General features: G+C 49.2%; 2 protein-coding genes and 1 long non-coding RNA gene across 6 annotated transcripts in view; 2 read left to right on the top strand and 1 right to left on the bottom strand.

Moving 5' to 3' along the window:
• SLC15A4 (solute carrier family 15 member 4) overlaps positions 1–20,002 on the top strand; it is a 119,013-nt gene that overhangs the window by 80,269 nt on the left and 18,742 nt on the right. The window contains exon 8 of one of the 3 annotated variants that reach the window (XM_067701204.1): positions 12,371–12,511. The exons of 1 other annotated variant lie outside the window; for it this stretch is intronic. In XM_067701204.1, coding sequence (XP_067557305.1) covers positions 12,371–12,447 — 77 coding nt within the window. In that variant the 3' untranslated portion in view covers positions 12,448–12,511. Of the gene's footprint in view, positions 1–8,072; positions 9,284–12,370; positions 12,512–20,002 lie in introns of those variants that run through there. One more of the 3 variants, XM_067701208.1, reaches the window with a different exon arrangement.
• Positions 4,874–7,576, top strand: LOC137203982 (uncharacterized). The gene is made up of 2 exons (XR_010933395.1): positions 4,874–5,710; positions 6,315–7,576. It is a non-coding gene; the product is annotated as an uncharacterized lncRNA (long non-coding RNA).
• TMEM132C (transmembrane protein 132C) overlaps positions 10,987–20,002 on the bottom strand; it is a 373,251-nt gene continuing 364,235 nt past the window's right edge. For both annotated transcript variants that reach the window (XM_067701197.1, XM_067701198.1), the window contains exons 8-9: positions 19,532–19,723; positions 10,987–13,750 (exon numbers count right to left, since the gene is read on the bottom strand). In XM_067701197.1, coding sequence (XP_067557298.1) covers positions 12,587–13,750; positions 19,532–19,723 — 1,356 coding nt within the window. In that variant the 3' untranslated portion in view covers positions 10,987–12,586. The remainder of the gene's footprint in view (positions 13,751–19,531; positions 19,724–20,002) is intronic.

Here is a 20,002-nt window from a genome sequence, read left to right as displayed (position 1 = left end):
CTAAGAATTCGGATGTCAGCATCTTTGGGGAGCCATTATTCAGACTCCCAGAAGTTGTTATTATTATTATTGTTATCATCATCATCATCACCATCGTCATTATACCTGAGACATCAGTATGTCTTCCTTAAAAATAACAAGGAAGGTTAATTTGGGCCATACCCAACTGAAATTACAAATCAAACATAATGGTGGCATTTATAAGTTTGTGCAAAACAATGATTTCTTTCAGGATTGAGTTGTACATTCTAACCCGTGCAAGTGGCAGAATCAGATTTGCACCAGGTCTGTCTGATTCCTGACTCTTTGCCTTGACCACCATGTGCGAGAAGAAGGGACGTATTGTATCAGACTCCCACAAATGTTCGACAAAAACATTAATCGGGCGCCAACGGCTTACCTAGACTGGTTCTCATTTCGCCTTTTGCCCATTCATTCAGGTCTCCTGAGGCATCCTATATGTTAAGCGTTGAGCTAAGGGTAAACGTGCCAACGTGCATTGACTACCTAGAATCCACCTTGTGCTTCCACCTGCCTGCTGTTAACTCTGTGTACTTTGCTCTGTATACTGCGGCGTTCCTGAATATTGTGTGTAGGGCAAAATCGAAACATGGCATGTATGTTTCCTCTTTAAAGACTCTTCTGGTGGGTCCTTTTGTAGAGCAAAGCTTTGAGGAAGGAGACTGATTAATGCCATGTTAAAAAATTAAATGTAGCAAATACAGATTTCAATATTTCAACTCAAGTCTGTGAGACACGCATCTTAGCTTTTCTACCATCATTTAATTTCTGTTAAGGCAGACATACCTAAACACCTACCTCAAAGACTTCCCTTACCCCCCAGAATGGTTTGTTGCAAAGGATTTTGATGCATGCACGAGTGGCGTGGAAGTGGGGAGTAGTCTTCATAGCCCCACTAGGTTTTCCTCAGACCTGGTAAGGAGTAGGGGCTCTAGAATGATCCTGGGGAATTCTAGAGCAGTTTGGGAGTAAGTTGAACGTGAGCTGGACCTAGAGGAAGGTTGTGTTGGAATGACCCCTGCATGGACAGGAGGCCCTACTAGATATGGTCCCCATGCCCCACTCCCAGGATAATTTCATGGCACTACTTCAGCCTATTGGAACTTAGATGCATCCTTGGGGAGCAAGGAGGAGAATCCGAATTGCTTGAAATTAAACTCTTGTCCCTAAAGGTAAAAGACTTCATGAGAAAAATTAATTTCAGTTACAGAAAATAAGCAAGAAAATGATATTACTTTACAGACCTGAGTTTGTGGCCTAAAAGCCATTCCACCAGAAATAAATTTTTGTATCTTGAGGTTGTTTAAATTGGAAGCCCATTTGCTTTTACTATATAAAGTCGTTTATTTATTATTTAAATCAGTTATTAAGAAGCAGAAGATTCTAGAACTTTCCATGTCCACCCGAGGCCACGAGTGTCCTTGATACAAACAGGGAAGAGTGATTTAGGGTAGAAACGAGGAACATCATCTCATTTGCTACTTCTGAACTTTGACTCTGGGTGATTACAACTTTTTTTTTTTACTTGTTTTCTTGTTTTTGGCTGCGTTCAGTCTTCGTTGCTGCACGTGGGCTTTCTCTAGTTGCGGTGAGCAGGGGCTACTCTTTGTTGCGGTGCACAGGCTTATCATTGCGGTGGCTTCTCTGGTTGCAGAGCACAGGCCCTAGACTGTGTGGGCTTCAATAGTAGTGGCGCATGGGCTCAGTAGTTGTGGCGCTCAGGCTCTAGGCGCACAGGCTTCAGTAGTTGTGGCTCACGGGCTCTAGGGCACAGCCTCAGTAGCTGTGGTGCACGGGCTTAGTTGCTCCACGGCATGTGGGATCTTCCCGGACCAGGGCTCGAACCCGTGTCCCCTGCGTTGGCAGGCGGATTCTTAACAACTGCGCCACCAGGGAAGCCCCCTTACAATTTTCTTTTTCATGTAATTGATCTTCCTTTATTGGAAAATGCCTCGTAGGTGTTGAAACACTGCTTTGCATCCCAGTCATCCTAGTCCTAAAATTTTTATGTAACTGCAGGGTCTGCAGCAATTTGTGTTTGTTTTCCTGGGTGTGAAACTGATTGTGGACTCCACTGGGATAAGGCGCTTCATTTATACCGGGTAAAAAGATCCAAGGGGAGGTGGAGAGAGAAGAATACTACTTATTCAAACACCAGACAAGGGCTTCCCTGGTGGCGCAGTGGTTGAGAGTCCGCCTCTGATGTAGGGGACACGGGTTCGTGCCCCGGTCCGGGAAGATCCCACATGCCGCGGAGCGGCAGGGCCCGTGAGCCATGGCCGCTGAGCCTGCGCGTCTGGAGCCTGTGCTCCGCAACGGGAGAGGCCACAGCAGTGAGAGGCCCGCGTACCGCAAAAAAACACACAAAAAACCCCCAAAACAGGCAAAACACACAGCAGAAACACCGACACGTTGAAGAGGGCTGACGGCTGCTTTACGCTGGCTTCACAGCCCTGGTACTGCGATCCTGATCCCACACAGAACCCGCATTCTGCTACGATTGGGCTTCAAACCTCCACGGAATTTCTACAGATGTCATTTGTTGGAGGTTTTTTTTTTAATTTTTCAATCATCATCTTAGTAAATGGATAGACTACCTGCCAATTGCACAAGTACAAATCCCAGAATCGTTCCTTTTCCTCAACCCTAGATGTGACCTATTAGCAAATCCTGCTGGTCTTACATCTCAGATTGAGTTCCTCCGGATGCAAAATCTGGGACAAGGATGTGGGAGCGAGTGATTAATTTTGCAATAGCTCCTTCCAAGGAGGCACCGAAATGGACCTGGGGAAGTGAGAGGAGAAAAAGAAGGCAGGCAGCACAGGGTGGAATGAGCCCCATCCGGATGGGATGCTCTCCCCAGAGCTCTCCTCTCGCGATGATGCTACCAACCTTTTCAGCACGATCCAGGGACGTTCACTCTCCTGTTCAGAAGCCTCCAGAGGCCTCCACGTTGCCCGCTCCCCTTCCTATGCCATTCTGGGCGGCATCATCCCCCACCACTTCATCCTGCAGCCTCTGCCTTGCAGCCGCACTGGCGTTTTTCTAGTTCTCTAACACAGCCGTCCGCTTATTCTTGCTTCAGGCTTTTGCACCCACCGTTCTCTTTGTCTGGAACCCTGTTACCCAGGGATAGCTGGGCTTATTCCTAAATTCTGTGGAAAGTAGTGCCCTTCCACGCATGGCGTCCAGTGACTCCTCACGGCTCTGTTTATTTCCTTCATAGCACCGTGTTTTCACAGTCTGATAGCATCTCATTGATTTAGCTCACGTTTATCTATTTTCCCTCTAAGAATATACTTTCCAAGTATATTCCTCTCGTCTACTTGTCTACTGTTCCAACTACATAGACGAGTGTCTTATTCATAGAAAGTCCTCAGTATTTATTGAACGGACAGATGAATGAATTTCATCCTGTCTGTGCCCCGGTTTTCCTGACTATATCCAGTCATTTCATGTAATGACTCTCTCTTTCCACGGCTGAAGCGCAGCTCTGAAAGTCACAGCATCCTGAGATCTCACCGTTCAACACGGCCTGGCTCTTCCAAACCCACCCTTCACTTAGAGGACAACATAAATGAGAGAAAATGTAAATCTGGACCCCGAAGTTAACCTCAAGTTTTTGAATCAATGAAATTTCACAGTCTGGTAATTTCTTTCCACCCAAATGCCCTCTTTGACAGAGGAAAAAAAAGGCTTTTTGGACAGAACATTTTGGTCGGTAGAATATAAATTGGAAAACAAAGCCATAATTTGCTTCATTCTTTGAAACATTACCTAATGTTCTGTCTCAAAGAGAATGGTAACAGGATGACCTGACTTTCCTCTTCTCCTAGTTCTACTCTGTAAAGTCTTGATCCAAATTTATTTATTTATTTATTGAGCTATTGTTGATTTACAATATTGTGTTAGTTTCAGGTGTACAGCAAAGTGATTCAGATATATATATATACACACACATATATTCTTTTTCAGATTATTTTCCACTATAGGTTATTACAAGATACTGAATGTAGTTCCCTGTGCTACACGGTAAATTCTTGTTGGTTATCTATTTTAAAAAAATATTAATTAATTTATTTATTTGGTTGTGTCGGGTCTCAGTTGAGGCAGGCAGGTTCCTTACTTGCGGCTTGCCAGTTGTGGCACCCGGGCTCCTTAGATGTGGCATGCAAACTCTTAGTTGTGGCATGCATGTGGGATCTAGTTCCCTGACCAAGGGATCAAACCTGGGCTCCCTGCATAGGAGCACAGAGTCTTATCTGCTGCATCACCAGGGAAGTCCCGTTTATCTATTTTATATATAGTAGTGTGTATCTGTTAAACCCATACTCCTAATTTATCCCTCCCCCCCTTTCCCCTTTGATAACCATATGTTTGTCTTCTGTGTTTGTAAGTCTGTTTGTTTTGTAAGTAAGTTCATTTGCAGATCCAAACGTTTAAGTGAGCATCTCCACCTCAGAGAACTCCTACAGCAGGAGCTGACTGTCACAGCCCTTGCGGTTTCTTTCTGTTTGTTTGGTGTTTAGAAGAACTTACTTAGGAAAACCACCCAATTTTAGCTTCTTCCGGGTGGAAATTTTGAGATGCAGAGAGCAATCCAAAACATTATTATTTGGCCAAAGGTTTGAATAATGAACTTGGAAAACATGTGCATTTTAAAAGCCAATATATTATCTGGGCCTCTGGCCTCTGTCCCCAGTAGAGCTGTGTCCTCCACAGTTGTGAGGGAAGAGAGAGTGAATTTTTTTTTTTTTTTTGGCGGTACGGGCCTCTCACTGTTGTGGCCTCTCCCGTTGCGGAGCACAGGCTCCGGACGCGCAGGCTCAGCGGCCATGGCTCACAGGCCCAGCCACTGCGCGGCATGTGGGATCTTCCCGGACCGGGGCACGAACCCGCGTCCCCTGCATCGGCAGGCGGACTGTCAACCACTGCGCCACCAGGGAAGCCCGAGAGAGTGAATTTTTATAGGCATGAACCCGTTTTCGTGCTGCTGGGAAAGCACTCTCTCCAGCCACGTGTTTTTTCAGTGGCTGGTCCTTGCCGTGCGCTCACCTCCCTGTGCAGGGTCTTTGCCCCTGTGCTTCCCTCTGTCCGGTGTTTTATCTAGATCACATCCTAACGCCTCTAGGGAATCCCATGCTTCAGGCCACATGTCCTCAGAGTGGCCTGCTCTGACCTCCCTGGCCACCTTGAGTGTCGCATCAGAGCTGTCCCTGCCCCAGCTACCACTCTTCTGCCATAGTTGAAACCTGTGCAAAGGTCTGTGTGAAGATTTGATTAATACTTACAGTGGAGAGTGCCTGGATCCCCATCTCTGGGCACCATCCCGCGTGTGCCCGATTTCACCTGCTTTCCTTTCCAGGATCCAGCACCTGAGGCTTTTTCTTACCAAATCCCACTTTGCTGCCTTGCATAGACGCCAGGGAGTGCCTGGGAATTTACATCCTCCCGGGGTGGCCCTGAACCAGAAGGAGTCCTAGGAGGTCACCCACGTAACAGCTTAGCCTTTAACACCTCCCTGTCTCGCTTTCTTAGCTTCACGTCCAGTTGAGAAGCTGGAAATTTCCTGAAGAGGAAATTGTTTACTGGACTCACTTCCCTGCAAATCTCTTATTTCCGGAATTTCAGACCCTCAGTTCCCTGTTGCCTCCGGTGTCCTGGACAGAGTATTTGTCCATCCAGCCCGGTAAGCCTATTGCAAGCTCTGGGCTGTCGTGTTTGGTTCAGCCTCTGAGCAATACAGTGTGCGTGGACAACACCCCAAGGAGAGAGCTTGGTGGCCGATGTGGGGCTCATCTCTGTGCCCGTCCCCGCTCCCTGGGATCTTTGCCCTCCGGTCTCCATCACCGTGGTACCGACCAGGGTTCTTGGCCTCCTTAATCAATAGAAATTGATCAGAGGCCAGACAAGAAATTCAGGCCAGGCCTTACTGGGGCCCCTGCTGCAGCGGGGGGAGCGGGAACCAGTAACAGCTTCCCTTGCTCGCTCACTCCCCGAGGGCGGGGGCAGCTGGCTCATTATATGGGGTGAGGGGAGGGGTGTGTCCAGGGGTCAGGCTGGAGGCGTGGCTCAGGTGGTCTGCCCACCCCTTTGGTGGTGTTGAGTGCAGGGGGCCTGCGCGGCCCTGCGTTGGCTCCCAACCCCCCGCTTTTGCTCCTGGCTCTTCAGAAGTGTCAGTTGGATTTTTTTTTTTGGTCTTTTTGTATCTTGTTGTCCATAATTTGCCCCAACTGCTCATGCACGCAGTTATCTTTAGTCCCTTATAGTTTCTTTGTATTCTGTTACTGGAGGAGACGTGTGTCCAGGTGCAAACCCTGCAGCAAAAGGCCCCGGCTCCCAGGTCCCAGCCTGTCCCAACTGCAGGTGCTCGCCAGTGCCTTGAAACAGCTGTTCTGTGGCCTTTAGGCCGCTTGTGTCATTATTAGCCATGGAACAGTTCGTCTGGATGAGCGACTCCTTCATCACCGTCATAGAAGGCAGGCTACTCACTGAAGCAGGCTGGCCATCACCTTGATTCCTTTCACCTCATCTTCCAGGGCTCCGTTTGCCGTTAAGGGCAAGATGTAAACTGTAGCCTCCACTTGGAAAGTGCAGCCCAGGCTGCCCGCTTGGCAAGCAGATGGTATTCTTGTTCAAAGGAGAGCCGTAAGCTTCTCCTCCAGGTGCAGGTATATTGACAAGCAAAGATTGGGCTGGATTTTAGTGCCCAGTTTCCCCCTGCCCCGAGGGGTCCCCTCATGCAGCCCACCGTCTGTCCCATGCACATGGGAGCCCTATCACCTCCGATTGAAGGCTGCGTAACTTTCCCTGTTAATTATACTTAAAAAGCAATTTTTGCACTTTGATCTCAACCACGGAAGAAAAAAAGACATCGGAGGGCAAAAACCTAGAAGGACGTCACCAAAGCTCCAACGGGGGTGAATTCGGTCATTTTTATAAACTGTTTACAATGCTCTTGGGCTACTTTTAAAAGTGGAAAAATAATTTAAAAGTCACGTTTGTAACAGTATACTTTCAAAATATGAATAGGACCGTGCAAAATTATGTCCACCATTTGAAAAAAAACCGAAGCGTGTGTAAGATGAGTTATTAATTTTTAGTTCTGGGAGGAGGAACCAGAGGCATTTTTTTTCTTTATTTCTTCTACTTTTCTAGATTTTGTGTCATGAGCCTGAATTGCTTTTTTTCGGTCAGTTTGATTACATTTTTAACACAAGAAAATATATGTGAAGCTTGTATTAGTGTAATAATCAAGACCACAGTTTTTGGAGATACGGTCACGGCTTTGAGTGTGGCTCAGCTAGTTCCTAGTCTTGACCTTGAGAAGGATGCTCTGAGCCTGTTTCCTCACCTCTGATATGGGGGGAAACACACATGCCTCAGACGGTTGTTGTGAGTGAATAACAACACACACTAAGGATGTTTAATACTCAGTCTGACCCAGACTTGTTAAATGGAGTCTCATTATTACTATTCTCGTAGTTATTGTTAATATTATTCAAATAATGTTAATACACTATTGTTGATCACAATAAAGATTAATGCTAATAAATATTACAGTTGACCCTTCAACAACATGTGTTTGAACTGCAAGGGTCCACTTATACGTGGATTTTTTCCAAGGTAAATACTACAGTCTTGCAAGATCCAGGGTTGGTTGAATCCACTGATTGGGAATCACGGATAAGAAGGGTGGACTGGAAGGTCTACTTGGACTTTCCAGTGCAGGGAGGGTCGGGGCCCTAACCCCCGCGTTGTGCAGGGTCAACTGTAATATTAGTCAAGATCTACTCACTTACGAGAAAGGACAGTTTGTTTCTTCAGAGCCTTGTGTTCTGAGAGGCCATCGGTCTGGCTGGAGTCTACAGGTGAGCGTGGACGAGCTGGTGGGAACATAGGGCAACGGGGGGTGAAGGCACTGCCCTCCCCCCCGATCCCCCTGCCGTCCTGTGCTTAACTAACTGCCCCCTTCTCTGCTTCCACCCTCTGACTGGCCGCACCTTGAGGACTTGTTAATTACTCCATTCTTTGTGTGTTCCCCAAACCAGGCACACAGCAGGTGCTCAATAAGTGCATGTGACATGAATCAGGGGACCAGCATCCAACAGCCAAGCTACCCTTGTTCTACTTGATCATTTTAGCAGGAAGGAAGAACTGCAGACTGTCTATCTGGAAAGATTGTTTTGTCCACCTGGCAGTCTGAGAGGCTCACATCACCGTAAAAAGGCAGCACCTTATTTAAAACGGTGCACACTCAGCTCCCTTGGGACCTTATTTGCAGCATGGAGCTGACACCCATCCTAGGGAGTCAGAGGTCAGACACCTACAGACTCATTCCGTGGGGTCCCACGTTCACATCCCAAGGGTAGGTGGGCTTGGCGGGAAGGGCAGCGCTGATGCAGGAAGGAGAGCAGACGTCCTTGAGGAACCTCCCGATTTTTTTCAGGGTCTGGCAATACTGGAGCTGTGTCCCTCCCTAGGCGAGGTCGTATTTGAGTCTTACATTTACAATAAAAGAGACATTTTGACACCATGAGGCCCTGATCGCCTGAAGTGACCAACGGAAAGTTTTTAATGATAGTTGGAGTCACTTATGTCTACCAGGTGGCCAAGCAGCCTGTTTCTCCTGAGAGGATTCCAGTTTTAAAAGCAGGACAGTCCCAGGGGAAATGGGACCCACTGGTCCCCCCAACACGGCCTCTTAGCTCTGCCGACACCATGGCATGTGCTCCCTGAGGGAGGCGGTTGTCAAACAGCCTCATTGTCTCAGGCTCTCAGAACCAGGGTAGCTCGGTTGACCCCAGTGGACCGCGGAGGTATCTGCCCAACGCCAGCTGGCCTTTTTTAGAGTTGAACTTGGGGCAGAAGTGAAGCAACCAGCATTAGATTCAACCACAGTCCTCTTTCTCTTGATCTGAAGCCTGATTCTTTTAAAGCAATACCTGAGCTGGCTAGGCAGGGAGCTTGCTTTAGGCGTGGACGTGGTTTCTACAGAAAAGAAGGTACTGCAGGCTGTTTTACAACACACGTGCAGCCATGCTGTGGGAGAACAGAGCTCCCCTGGTGCCTCGATTAAGAAACAATCACAGGGGGCTTCCCTGGTGGCGCAGTGGTTGAGAGTCCACCTGCCGATGCAGGGGACGCGGGTTCGTGCCCCGGTCCGGGAAGATCCCACATGCCGCTGAGCCTGCGCTCCGCAAGAGGCCACAACAGTGAGAGGCCCGCGCACCGCAAAACGAAAACAAAAACAAACAAACAAGAAACACTCACAGGGACTTCCCTGGCGGTCCAGTGGTTAGGACTCCGCGCTTTCACTGCTGAGGGTCCGGATTCAATCCCTGTTTGGGGAACTGGGATCCCACAAGGTCATGCGTCGCGGCCAGAACCAAAACCCAAAAAAACAGTGACAATATATGAACCCCATCGGCTTCTCACAGACTCTCCCATAATGATACAGATACTAGCCCCACACCACCCCCAGGCAAATCCATGCAGACAGAGAGTAGATCAGTGGTTGCCTGGGGCTGGGAATCTGGTGAGGGGGTGGGGAAATGGGGAGCAAATCTGATGAGTATGGAGTTTCTTCTTGGGATGATGAAAATTTTCTAAAATTGATGTGATGCACCACTGTCAACCATTGAATTGTACACTCTAAATGGGTCCATTTTATGTTACGTGAACTGTGTCTCAATAAGGCTGTTATTAGTAGGCAGGTTTCTCAAAAAACTAAAAATAGAACTACCATACAACCCAGCAGTCCCACTACTGGGCATATACCCTGAGAAAACCATAATTCAAAAAGAGTCAGGTACCACAATGTTCACTGCAGCTCTATTTACAATAGCCAGGACATGGAAGCAACCTAAGTGTCCATTGACAGATGAATGGATAAAGAAGATGTGGCACATGTATACAATGGAATATTAGCCATAAAAAGGAACAAAACTGAGTTATTTGTAGTGAGGTGGATGGACCTAGAGTCTGTCATACAGAGTGAAGTAAGAAAGAGAAAAACAAATACCGTATGCTAACACATATATATGGAATCTAAAAAAAAAAAGTTCTGAAGAACCCAGGGGCAGGACAGGAATAAAGACTCAAATGTAGAGAACGGACTTGAGGACACGGGGAGGGGGAAGGGTAAGCTGGGACGAAGTGAGAGAGTGGCATGGACATATATTCACTACCAAATGTAAAACAGATAGCTAGTGGGAAGCAGCCACATAGCACAGGGAGAGCAGCTTGGGTGCTTCGTGACCACCTAGAGGGGTGGGATAGGGAGGGTGGGAGGGAGACGCAAGAGGGAGGAGATACGGGGATATATGTATATGTATAGCTGATTCACTTTGTTATACAGCATCAACTAACACAACAATGTAAAGCAATTATATTTCAATGAAGTTGTTAAAAAATTATATAATTTTTTAAATTAAAAAAAAAAAACTTATTTAAAAACATCACTCTCTTGTCTTCAACCCCAAAATTCTCTTCCCTCAACCAGCCAAAGGAACCACAATCCCACTGGAACTTCAAACAACAACAAATGCAAAAATAATCAGAATAAAAGTACACCTTTACCCCAGACGAGAGATCAACACAGTTTTCCATTCAATGTCCAGGCTCTCCTCCTCCTTCGACGTGAATTGGACGTTCACTGGGGGGAGGGGGGGAAACAGCATCTGCATCACCCTGGAACACGTCAGGACGCTCATTTTCTCCTGGTGACCCCGAGCATGCTCACATCTGAGAACTGCTGATGGAGATGACAGTGGATGGGTGACCGGAAGTTTCCCTTGTTAGGAATGACTGTGGATCAGCCCAGAAACCAAGAGGCAAACAAGCCGACAGTGTATAGTTTTCCTTCTAGACCAGCAGACGGTTTATTTCTTTAACAAGTTGTACATTTGGCGGGGAGAAGAAATAATAGGAGTTCAGTGAAATAAGAGACAGCCCACAAGATACTGACTTGTCAAGCCATGGAAAATGTTTTAATGACAATTGGCATCACAGGTATAAATAAATAGCTCCTTTTTCCCGTCTCTAATATGTGCTAGAAATATCTTTTTAAAAGGTCCAGCTAAGGTTATTGAGGCTTCGAGGACCCTTTCTTAGCTATCGATTTTAGTAATTAAAAAAATAAACACAGGAAGCATTCCTCCCGGTATCTGCGGGCGCCGCCCCACGGAGAGCATCACGTGACAGCCGGGCGGCTTCGTCCCCAGCAGCTGCGGACAGAACGGAGTACTGGGGTTTGTGCCCCTACCTCGTGGTCTCCTCTGCCTCGTACACTTCACTTTGGATGAGTGCATTTTGCAATGGGCTGCTACACGACTAGGCTGGTACCAAAAAGCACAGCTGACTGACAATCTAACGTAGATTTTCGTGTTTTCCGTTTATGCTGGTATACCCTGCCTAACGAAGTAAGAAAAACAACGGGAAAACCCTCAGTTTTTTTTATCCTTGTTCATTTGGCAATAGCAGCATGTCTCGGGATAGATCTACCCTGTGAGGCTCGTGCTCGTTACTCTTGGGTCTGGTTTCTCTCCTGTGGATCGGACCTCATCTTCCCCTGCGAGAAGCATCCGCACGACACCAGTGATGGAGTCCTGGAGGGGTCAGGGGAACCTGGCTGGGCTCTGTGCTATTGGCTGTGTCCCACGGGTCCAGCCTCTGCCAGTGTCCTACCCACTGGCTTTGGCCCTGTGGTGGGTGTAGTGGGCATGGGTGAAGGCATCTTCCCCCATCCCCCCAAAGGCTCTGAGAACTCCCCCTGATTGTAGAAAACCCAGCAAATATCAACAAGGCTGGAGGGATACAGAAAAGCATCAAACGTAATACTTAAAGAGTGGATTAACTGACATCGTTTCTAAGCACTCATCTGATGTTTAGGAATATAATTTGTTTAATTTAGGAAAATATACCATTGGATTCTCAGGAATAGACATTAAATATAAATCAAGTGGAAGTCTAAGACACAAAAAGAAAAAAGGAGGGGAAAAAAGAGAATGTGGAAAAAGAAAAGATTATTAAGTAGAGATGTAAAACTCCTCAGGTCTATCCCAAGAGGCAACCAATATTCAGAAACGTCTCCTCCCCAAGCCCAGGGTGACAGTCCAAGGCTGTCCTCGGAATAGGAAAGGAATACTGAATTAAAACGGAAAATGTCTCTTAGCAGGCCCTAGTTTTAATATATTTTGCTCCTTTATTAGAAATATAAACAGATGATTACTTGTCTTTTTATTTGTCTTTTTGCTTTTTTTTTTTTTTTTTAACAAATACTTTTTGGTAGCTTGTCTGGGTTATATTTTGACTCATAAAATAACCTTCCCAATTTGGCCCTGCGCAGGTCAAACGTCTCCAAGAAGCTCCCTTCCCCGAGTTTATTCCGCCAACTTGAGAACATCTGTCGTCATCAACCTCTGATTACAAAAAAACGTCCCTTTCCGGCTTCAGAATTTCCAACTGGTTTCGAAGGGGGACCCCAACGATTCCCTGTTCAGCCCCAGAGCTACTCTGGAACCGAAGGAGGGTGTCCAAGCACTGGCCCTTCGGCCAGAGGGGCCTAGGCTTTGTCCTTGAACTTCTCCAGGTGTTCTCTGAGCTCTTTGGGGGCGCCCACACCCACGTCCTGGCGCACCCACTGGATGTCCTCGTCGGTCCCGCCGAGGATGGAGTTCACGGTGGGACAGCTGTCGTCGGCGGGGATGGTGGTGAAGGTGGTGAACTTCACCTTTTTCCTCTTGGAGGTGGGTGAGTGCAGGGGCTCGAGCTTCTGGTCCTTGCCCTGTCTGTCCCCGGAGTCGGCAGGCCTGGGGACCTGGCTGTGCCCGTGCTTTTGGGAACCTCCGTTGAGCAGGAGGCGGTCGCTCTCGTCTATGACGGTCGTGTGCTCGTCCTGCCGGGGGGACCCGTCGCCTACGTCCTCCAGGAGCTCCGCCTCGTTGCCCAGCCACACCCAGTCGTGCGAGTGGGTCACGGAGGCCTGGCCTTCCAGGGGCACCTGCTTGTGCCTGTACTTGAGGGCAAAGGTGGCGCAGTTGATGAGGAAGACGAGAATGGCCAGGCAGAAGACGCCCAGCAGGGCGTACATGCCGATCTCCAGGTCGCTCAGGCCGCGGGGCGCCTGCACCAGGTCGCCGGCCCCCGGCCCGCCCCCCGCCCGCGGCAGGTCCACCTGTGCCGGGAAGTTGGCGAAGTCGATGGGGATGGTCTGCAGCTGGCCCTCGCCCGCCAGCCGGGCCCCGTCCAGCCGGCTGTTCTTGCCCACCTTGTTGTCTAGCAGCGACTTGGCCGTGGGGCTGCCCCTCCGGGGGGCCCCGTCGTCGCGCTCCGCGGAGGAGCTGCCGTACCAGGGCCCCTCCTGGCCCTTCTGGCGCCGGCCGCTGGCGTGGTTCTTCATCTCGGCCTCCTCGTAGGCCCCGCCGGGGCTGGAGTCGGCGTCATTCTGGCCGAACTTGACCCTGACAGTGCCGACGCCCACGGCCAGGACGCTCTTGCGTTTGGATTTCTGGCAAGCCTCCGCGATGGTCAGGTCCACTCGGACCAGGGGTCCCTGGCCTTCCCCTTCGGCCATGACAACGGGCCACCTGGGCGAGCGGGGCTGGGGGACTGACACGACGGCCTCGTCCAGGGACGTGGCGGTCAGGGTGAAGTCCTTGGTGTCGTAGATGTCCAGGGGCGTCACTGAGCCATCGCTGAACTGCAGCCAAGTGCTGAGCACGGCTTCCTGCAGGGAGAGGGGCAGTTAGAAAGCCACGGGGAGGCGAGGGGGGCGGACGCCTCTTCTCTGGGGATCGCGCCTGCCGCCATGCTAGAACAGAACCCAAAGACTTAGGGGCAGGACTTAAAATCCAGACCTGGTGGCTGATGCACCTGGGGCAAAAAATCCAGGTTTTATATCAAGGTCCGAGAATCACCTTAACGGAAACAAGAACTAATGTAGACAGGCAGTGACCGCTCCAGTGTAATCCTTACCCAGGGAAAAGACCCCACAGAAAGCCCTCACTGAATCCAGGCTCCACTGAACTTATCACCAGTGACGTCACTTGAGCGCGTCTGCTGGGTCTTCACATTATCCTACGCCTCGCTCTGATGTCCCCCCCGCCTATCAGAACCCTTGTGATGACATTGAGTTCAGTATGTTCCATTCTCCGCATACTCCATGGTAATCTGTCCATCTCAAGATCCTTAATCACATCTGCAAAGTCCCCTTTGACACATCAGGTGCCGTATTCACAGGGTCTAGGAATCACACGTGGCCATCTATGGTGCGCCATTATTCCAGCCACCACGGTGATGATGGTAGCTAAGGTGTCCATAGTGCTTCCTGGGTACAAGCCACTGTTCTACGTGGTTTTCATTATCGACTCATTTCATCACCACAACAGTATACAAGGTACACACTATTATCTATATTTCTCATTCTGCAGGTGAGTAGACTGGATCACAGGGGGGACCCAAGGCTCACTCAGGTTTCCACCGCTAAGTGACAGAGCTGGTTTGAGTCCAGCCAGTTCATCTCGAGTCTTAGGCATGGCTGGTAGTCAATCTCCTGGCTGCCTTTGACTCTGAGGTCACTGACCAGGCCAGGGACTGAAAGAAACAACTGTGATGTGTCTGGAATTCTTCCCTGTCCTCTAAGAACAGGCATTGAGTGGTCCAATTTCCATTAATCGGAGCATGTCAAGGACATGTATTAAAAGCCTCTTCTGTGTCAGGCCGTGTGCCACACACTGAGTAGTCGTGGACAGAAGACTGACAGAGAATAAACAAGACACAGCTGTTCATCGTGGCAGGCTGGGATGCTTCCTGGAGCTGGGCTGGGATGTTAGCTCTGCATAGGTTTGATGTGTTAAGTTTTTAATTTTTTTGGCTGCGCCGCATTACTTGTGAGACCTTAGTTCCCCAACCAGGGACTGAACCTAGGCCCTCAGCAGTGAAAACATAGAGTCCTAACCACTGGACCGCCAGGGAATTCTGTAAGTTTTACTTTTTTTTTTTTTTTTTTTGCGGTACGCGGGCCTCTCACTGCTGTGGCCTCTCCCGTTGCGGAGCACAGGCTCCGGACGCGCAGGCTCAGCGGCCATGGCTCACGGGCCCAGCCGCTCCGCGGCATGTGGGGTCTTCCCGGACCGGGGCACGAACCCGTGTCCCCTGCATTGGCAGGTGGACTCTCAACCACTGCGCCACCAGGGAAGCCCCCTAAAAAGTTTTACTTTTTAATGTACAGTTCAGTGTACAGGGAGGAAGGAAGGTGACTAGAGATTAGGAGGGAGATGGGTTGGCCCTGGCTGTGAAATGGCCGGGATAGCTCCTGCTAGACAATCTGCTGGATGTTATGAAGGTGAAGCAGGGTGCAGAGGCGGGGAAGGAAATGGGCAGTGATCTCATGGCTGGGAAGAGCTAACGGAACCCCAGGGGTCTGTTGCGGGCAAAGGATCCTGTGTTTCCTCTAACCCTGGCCTCTGGACACCATGGCAAAGGGCAGAGGGTTTGAAGTGGGAGTTTTGAATTAAACACATGGATCCACTATCTCCCCGGGAACATTTTTCTTAAACCAATTCTTCTGGGCCTCAGTTTCCCCAGACGAAAGTGGGAATGTGAATACCTAAACCATAGGGTCTGGGATGGACATCTATTTGGCCTGACCAGTTTCCATTCCTCCTTTCCGACGGGGGCTAGAACACTAATTTTCCTTTCAGAACCATGCCTTTTCTCCATTCAGAGCTTGAGGAGTGTGGGTGGGAGGCACCGGCCTCTCCAGTTCCAGAGGTGGGCATATGTCCAAGGTCTGGCCAATCAGAACATTTTACTACCCTCTTCACAGTGATTGGCTCAGAAAGAGGCACATGACCCAAACCAGCCAATGGGACATGACCTCTGGGCTTTTGTTGGAATTAGAGCAGAATTTATTTCCCCTGGAACTACTGAGCTGGGATGCAAGCTGGAATGGAGAGAGAGAGAGAGAGAGAATCTTAAGAGCATGTCCCAACAACAAAGAAGACTGGCTAAGTATAAACTAGTAGAAAACTAGGTAAAAATATACAAATAAGAGATGCAAATTCCCAGGAATCAGAAATGAAAAGAGAAGGCAAACTAGAGTGGTACAAATAGGTAACTGTTACTGAGACAGCTTGAGGGCGTGCAGAGCTGCTCAGAAGACCTACCAGCCAGTGGCTGGGATGGTGATGCCCACCTAGGCATGTGTCAGATTGGGGTGAAACCTTTTACGTAAAGCCAGGACTCCTCTCCACATATGCAGGTGAGAAAGCCTACCCACTGGGCCAGAGGCACATCAGTGATGCTTGTCTGTGTGCTGAGCACTGGGTGCGAAAATGTCTCCCCTGGAAATCAGAACCTCACCCCTTCCCCAGGAGTGGCGAGTCTGAAGTTATAACACCTGGTGGTGAAGGAGCTGCAAGACATTTACTTGAAACTGGACCCATACGCACGCAAAACTGCACAGGAATTCCTCAGGAACCATATAAAACAAAGCAACTACAGCTCAAGAGGTGCTCATGATAAAAAAAATTACAGTCCCTAGGAGGGAAGGCTCTACTATGAGAGAAAACCATAAAAATTTCACATAGAAAGATCAGCAGATGAAGCATTCGAGATAATAAAACAAATGAAAAAGACTATAAAATAAAACAAAGCAACAACAAAAATAAGCCAAAAAAAATAGTTAAAGAGAGTAAAAAGGAGTAGAAACTACACTGAAAGAGTGGGAGTCACCAGAAAAAGAACAGGTAGCTGTGGAAAGAACCACACAGAACGTCTAGGCATGAAAAATACTCTGGTTGAAATTAATTACTCAGTGGATAGTTTGAACAGCAGATTAGACATGGTTGAGGAGAGAATTAGTGTAATGGGAGACTGAGCCAAGAAACTTACCCAGAATGTAACCCACAGGAGTATAAAGAGATGAAACATAGGAAAGGAAGGTTGAAAGGAATGAGAAAGAGAATGAGAATGACCAATGGTTTTCTGTTAGGAGTTCCAGAAGCCAAGAATATGGGAGAACTTCCATAGTCAAAGAAATAAGGGCTGGCCATCTTCCAGAATTGAGGACAAGCGCCAATAATAAAAAGGAAGGTTTCTGATGACACCACTGGAGCGTCTGGATCTAGCTTTACCTGAAGATGCCCATGCTTGGACATGAACTGATAAACTCTGACGTCTGACTCAACCAGCCCGAGTTAGGCCTCTATCACTTGTAAGGAAAAGCCCAGACTATCACCAGCTTCCTGTTAGGAGTGAGAACGTTCACGAAGTCTAAAGGTGGTGTGTGCGTGCTGTTGGCACCTGCCCACTTTCCTACAATACCCGCCTGCTTAACTTTCAGCTGTCGAGCCCGCAAGGTGGTTTGGCCTGAGGGCATTCTGGCCTCTGGAACCCATGTGGTCATGCCCGCAGCCAGAAATGCCGAGAAATTAACACCCTCCAGAAGCAGCCCTCCACTAAGGGCTGACGGGAGGTGTGGTACATATCCCAGCTTCCTTGACCTCAGGTACAATGACTCTCCAGCCTTTTCTACACTGGCTGACGGTTTCCCCAGGAGACCCAGGCTCCAGCAGCCCACAGTGGTGGCTGAGTTGGGAACACACTCTTCTGGCTGTCTTCCCTTCCTTCCCTCACTTCCCGACGCCCTTCTGGTGTTCCCTTCACCGCCCACATGCAGTCCTTGCAGGTGGATCCTCATCTCAGGCTCAGCCTTTTGGGGGATCAAAGCTAAGACACGACTGGTTCAGGAATTTTCCTCACCGCCCTCCTCTCCTTCAGCTTCATCAACTTACAAGTCATACAATGGGACGGCCCCCCTTCTAAAGCCTCAGTCGAACGCATTCACGCCGGGGGAGACCTCATTTCACTTCACCAGCCTAGCCTTCTTCGGCACTGGTAGGGCACAGGGGAGTATAATGCAACTGCCTCATATTCACGGCATAGCCGTCTTTCAGATTTTGTATTTCAAAGTTGGAAATACCAAGAACAAGGGGCCAGCCTTCCACACTCCAAGGGCTGCGATAAAAGCTTGTTAACGCAGCATGCAAGTTCATCGTGGCTGACTTTTCGCCTTGAGTTCATTTTTCTTCATCAACTCTAGACGGAGAATGAACTGAACATCAAACAAGCCCCCATGAACGGCAGGCAATCCGAATTAAGCCCTCAGAACCTCGTGGGCTTGCCAACCTCCATCTCCATCATCCCTGCTGTGGGATTGAGACCAAGTCCTTCCATTAGCTCATGACAGCCAGGTTGGAACGTAGGGGTTGTCTCAGGAGAAGCCAACGCAATTCCCCAAAGATGAGAAATTCTGAAATACTTAAACTAACACACGTGCAGGCATGATTTAGATCTCCTATTCTTTCAAGAGTCATGTCTGCAAATGGAACGAACTCCATCCACAGATCCCCTTAGGCAGCGCCGGGGCCCTCCAATTACCATCAGCCAATGAAGACAGATGGGTGAGGCTGGTTACTGATGGGTGGCCTTGCCCCATGCCAGGGAGATGGCAATGTCAGTTATCCCCTGATTAATTACCAGTTCTCAGCAAATAGCTTCGTGCTTTCTGCTTTGTCTCCCCACTTTGCTCGCTCCGCTGTTTCTAAACCAGCAAATGCCATGCCAGTTTCCTGCCCCCAGGAGAGGTGAGCAGAGGTTCCAGCACTGGGAGCTGGACCAGGATGGGAACCTACTCCAGCTCCCTGTTGGTGATGCTCTGGAACCATACCAGGTAGCAACGTGCCGCATTTCTAGAATGGTCCACCCTAGTCCTTGGAACCTGGGAACAAAACGAGATGTCCCCCCGATGATGATGTTATATGCACAGTTGAAGTTAGGGAGAGCTGCCTGGCTGAGCTGGGTGGGCCTGATGTAGTCACAGGAGCCTTTGGAAGCAGAGGAGTTTCTCTGGCTGGTGGCAGAGGGAAAGTCAGGTTGAAAGCACGAGAAGAACTCAATGCACCGTTACTGGTTCTGAAGATGATGGCGGGGGGCGGGGTGGGGGGTGCAGAGAGAAGGGAGCAGAGAGGCTCCCAGCCAGCAGCTAGCGAAGAAACAGAAACCTCAGGCACTCAGCTGCGCAGAGCTGGATTCTGCCAACCACACCAGTGAGTGCAGGAGCAGATTCTTCCCCAGAGCTTCCTGATAAGAGGCTTTGCTCTCAGCCTGTGAACCCAGGAGCGTGGCACCCAGCTGAGCCCACCTGGACTCCTGACCCGCAGAACCGTGAACGACAGTGGTTGCTGTCTTAAGCTGCTAGGCTTCTGACAGTTCTTTGCACAGATGACTGATCCATCCCCGTGCACTGGGTACCATTATTCTGGTTCATCACAGACCCCGCTTCTTGGATGACGTAACCACGTGCATGTTACACAGCCCGAATCACTCCATCCTGGAATGTGGTTTGGCCACCCTGTCCCAGTTCCTCCCACCTCCCTCCCCTTTGGCTGAATCAGGTGTGGCAACCAGCCTTGCTCCCCTCGACCTCTGGCATCCAGGCCCCTACCTGTTTGGGGGTTCGCAGCAGCTCCTCAGCTGTGGCCACAGCCGTGACGGCCTTGCTGTTCTCTGTGCTGGGGTGAAGGGTGACAGACAGCCCAGCCACGAACTGGATGGCCAGGTCTGTCACCGAGACTTTGTCATCTAACACGGTTACTGTCTTCTCGGCCAGGATGGAGTCAGACAATGGGGACAGCACCTGGGCAGGACACAAGATAAATCCGTCACACCTGCTTCTGGATGTTGGAACCTTTCCCTCCATCCTAAACAAGGTCCGGAATACAGTGTGAAGGAGCCACACATCTACTTCACTATATGCACTAGCCCGAACTGGGCCTTTGTGAGAATCAGATAAAGTCACCCCTCCCCGGAGACACTTTAGCTCTATCTTTTGGAAAATGGACATAAAAATTAAAATCCATTCTGTCTTTTTAAAATTAATTAATTAATTTATTTCTGGCTACACTGGGTCTTTGTT

Source organism: Pseudorca crassidens, chromosome 12 (genome assembly GCF_039906515.1).
Source record: "Pseudorca crassidens isolate mPseCra1 chromosome 12, mPseCra1.hap1, whole genome shotgun sequence".
Classification (NCBI taxonomy): domain Eukaryota; kingdom Metazoa; phylum Chordata; class Mammalia; order Artiodactyla; family Delphinidae; genus Pseudorca; species Pseudorca crassidens.
Note: the sequence above shows the minus strand (reverse complement) of the source record. Positions and strands in the feature narration are given on the sequence as shown.